This window comes from Entamoeba dispar, genomic scaffold, assembly GCF_000209125.1.
Source record: "Entamoeba dispar SAW760 scf_1105229458991 genomic scaffold, whole genome shotgun sequence".
Taxonomy (NCBI): domain Eukaryota; phylum Evosea; order Mastigamoebida; family Endamoebidae; genus Entamoeba; species Entamoeba dispar.
This window is the reverse complement of record NW_001853469.1, coordinates 1-2741: the sequence shown is the minus strand read 5'-3', so window position 1 is coordinate 2741 and position 2741 is coordinate 1. Positions and strand designations below refer to the sequence as shown.

At 27.7% G+C, this 2741-nt stretch overlaps 2 protein-coding genes across 2 annotated transcripts in view, besides 6 other annotated features; both read left to right on the top strand.

Moving 5' to 3' along the window:
* EDI_273810 (uncharacterized protein) overlaps positions 1-654 on the top strand; it is a gene marked incomplete at both ends in the record, with an annotated part of 1267 nt that extends 613 nt beyond the window's left edge. Inside the window, one exon of the mRNA XM_001735230.1 lies at positions 5-654. Within this exon, the coding sequence (XP_001735282.1) occupies positions 5-654 (650 nt within the window). The remainder of the gene's footprint in view (positions 1-4) is intronic.
* A 74-nt stretch (positions 655-728) lies between these two features.
* Positions 729-844: a sequence feature (AT_rich).
* Positions 845-988: 144 nt separating this feature from the next.
* Positions 989-2584, top strand: EDI_273800 (M protein, serotype 6 precursor, putative; the record flags this gene model as incomplete). The annotated part of the gene is made up of 2 exons (XM_001735229.1): positions 989-1837; positions 2033-2584. The coding sequence occupies 2 exons, from the start codon at positions 989-991 to the stop codon at positions 2582-2584; spliced, it is 1401 nt and encodes a 466-aa protein (XP_001735281.1).
* Positions 1496-1581: a microsatellite.
* Positions 2246-2281: a microsatellite.
* Positions 2380-2472: a microsatellite.
* Positions 2526-2567: a sequence feature (AT_rich).
* Positions 2585-2628: 44 nt separating the features above from the next.
* Positions 2629-2662: a sequence feature (AT_rich).
* Positions 2663-2741: the final 79 nt, after the last annotated feature.

The window sequence follows — 2741 nt, the reverse complement described above, 5'->3', positions numbered from 1 at the left end:
AGAGCTGGACAGGTCCCATGTGAAAGTAAAGCTGGCAAATTTATTTCATGTAAAGTAATTACACATATAACGGATAATACAGTTTCAATGATTCCAGTACCAATTATTTCTAAACAAAAGAATTTAAGTACTATTAGATGTGGTAAATCAAATATAATTGATGGAAAATGTGTATCGTCAGAAGAACTAGGAACTCTTTTCTTGGTTGAACTATCTCCTATCTTATTTAAGTTGATTTGGAAAACCGAAAATGAGATAGATAATTTGACAACACTTTCTAGTGAGACAAGTTGTAAGCATATACAAAAAGGTGAATATAACTTCTTAATTTTTGAAAGTAATAAACCAAATGGTAGTCTTACTAAAACAATTTATTGGACTACTTTGGATACAAAAGAATTTTGTACTATTTTTGAAAAAGCTATGAACCAAGATGTCCCACAAAACTATATGAAAGTTATGCAAACTATTTGGAATGATAATAAGAAGACGTTGAGTAGTATGGAAGAAAAATTTATGAGTATGAAGAGAGAAAAAGAAATTATGAACAAAATGGATGAATATGTAAAAGGGGTTCCTAAAACAGAACTAAATAGGAAAGTAAGAAATGAGGCTGACAAAAAAACTGAACCCAAAGAGCCAAGTTCTAATTAATAAATAAAAGAAAAAAAAGAAACAAGAGGTGATATAAAGAAAATATCTAAATTTTTTAGTAATCATTGACGTACATTTATTTTTTTGTTATTTTTAATAAATAGTTAATTTTTTTTATTTGGAAAAGAAAAAGAGAAAAAAAATAACAAAATATAATTATAAAAATTATATTTCAAAAATAATTTTTTTTGAAGAAAGGAAAAAGAAAGGCAAAAAATTTGTTAAATATAAAATAAATGAAACGAACTTGGTAAAAAGAAGTTCACGAATGTTGAGTCATATTTACGTAATATAGAACAGAAGAAGAGATCTAGAAATTAAAAAGAAGTAAGGAATGAAATCATTATTAAAGAAGAATATTAAACAAGACTATACCATTGAATTTAAACACATCAAGGGATTAGACATTGGGGATAATATTGAAGTTGTTTTAAAATGGAGAAGAGGAGATAAAAAAGAAAATAAAGGGACTATAGAAAAAGCATTAGTACATAACGGAGAAATTATTTATTCACCAGTCCAAGTTGTTCATATTCATTGCACATTATTTTTAACTAAAAATGGTTATGACGAAAAAGGACTTGAGATTTCTCTCCATACAACTGGAAAGAAAACTAAAGAACTTTGTGAAGGATTTATTGACTTAGCTAAATATGCAGACCTTAATGGTGCTTCAAAAGACCTTTCTATTAAACTTATTGGTAAAAGTCCAGCTATTGTTGAAATGTCTATTTCTTCTCTTCTTGGTGAGGCTGGTGGTAGTTCAGATGAGACAGAAGTATTACAAATGAAGGCATCTGCAACTACAGATATCCATGAACTTCTTGTTCAACAAGTTAGTAAAAAGCAAGAAGAAGATGAAAAAGAAGAAGAGCTTGAAGAAAAACAACGTAAGCAAAAAGAAATTGCTGAACGAGAAGAAGCAGAGCGTCAAAAAAGACTTCAAGAACAACAACAGCAAATTAAAGAAGCTGATGTGTTTGCTGCAGCAAGTTCTTCTGTTAAAATTAAAGGAAAAAAAGAAAAAGATACAAAAAAGAAATTTACACAAGAGGATGTAGATAAGGCATGTGAAAAAGCTGTTCGTGAAGCTTTAAAAATGAAAAAAGAGAAATATCATAAGATTAGAGATGATTTGAAAAATCAACTTAAAAACACAACTGAGTCTTTAACTCAACAAAAGGTTTGTTTTTATTTCTCCTCACTACTTCATAATATACCTCTCCCTCTATACTCTCTTATAAATAAATCTCTTTTACTCTCTATAATCTCAATTCTTTTTATTCAACTTATTTTTGATAAGTTGAGTAGACAAGTTGATGTTCATTCACATCGGTTCATTAAAAAAAGAATAGTTTGAAGTACTCATTTTTATTAGGAAATTGCTATAAAAGAAAAAGAAAATCAAATAGATGAATTAAATAAGAAAATTTCTTCTTTAGAAGAAGAAGTTAAAGAGAAAGAGACATTAAAAGTTTCTTTAGCTACTGCAGAAAATAATAAAAAACAGCTTTCTGAAGTAATTGAAAAGAATAAAATTGAACGAGAAGAAGAAAAGAAACAGGTAGAACAACAAATTGAAGAATTAAAGAAAGAAAAGAAAGAAGAAGAAAATAAAAAAGAAGAATTAAAGAAACAATTAAACGAAGAACAAAAAGAAAAGAGCAATGTTAAAGTTGCATTAGCAGCATCTGAGGCTGTTGTAGTAGGATTAAAGGCTGAGGTAGAAAAGAAAGAAAATGAAATGACAGAACAAAAGAAGAAAGATGAAGAAGAAAAAGAAGAATTAAAGAAAAGAATAGAAGAAATAGAAAAGAATGCAGCTGCAGGTTCTGAACAAATATTGAATCAGAAGAACGTAGAAATCGAACAAATTAAAAATGAAAAAGTTTGTTTATTTTTATTAATTTATTGTGAGTGTAATATGTGAGGTATTGTGAGTATGTATATATTTTAATATATGAGGGTTATGAGTTTAAATAATTATTTCTATTTAAAAATTAAAAATGAGAGGGAGAGGAAAAAGTAGTAGTGAAGAGAGAGAAAGGAAAAGGTGTTATATGTTATAATATGAAGTTGAAGTGAGG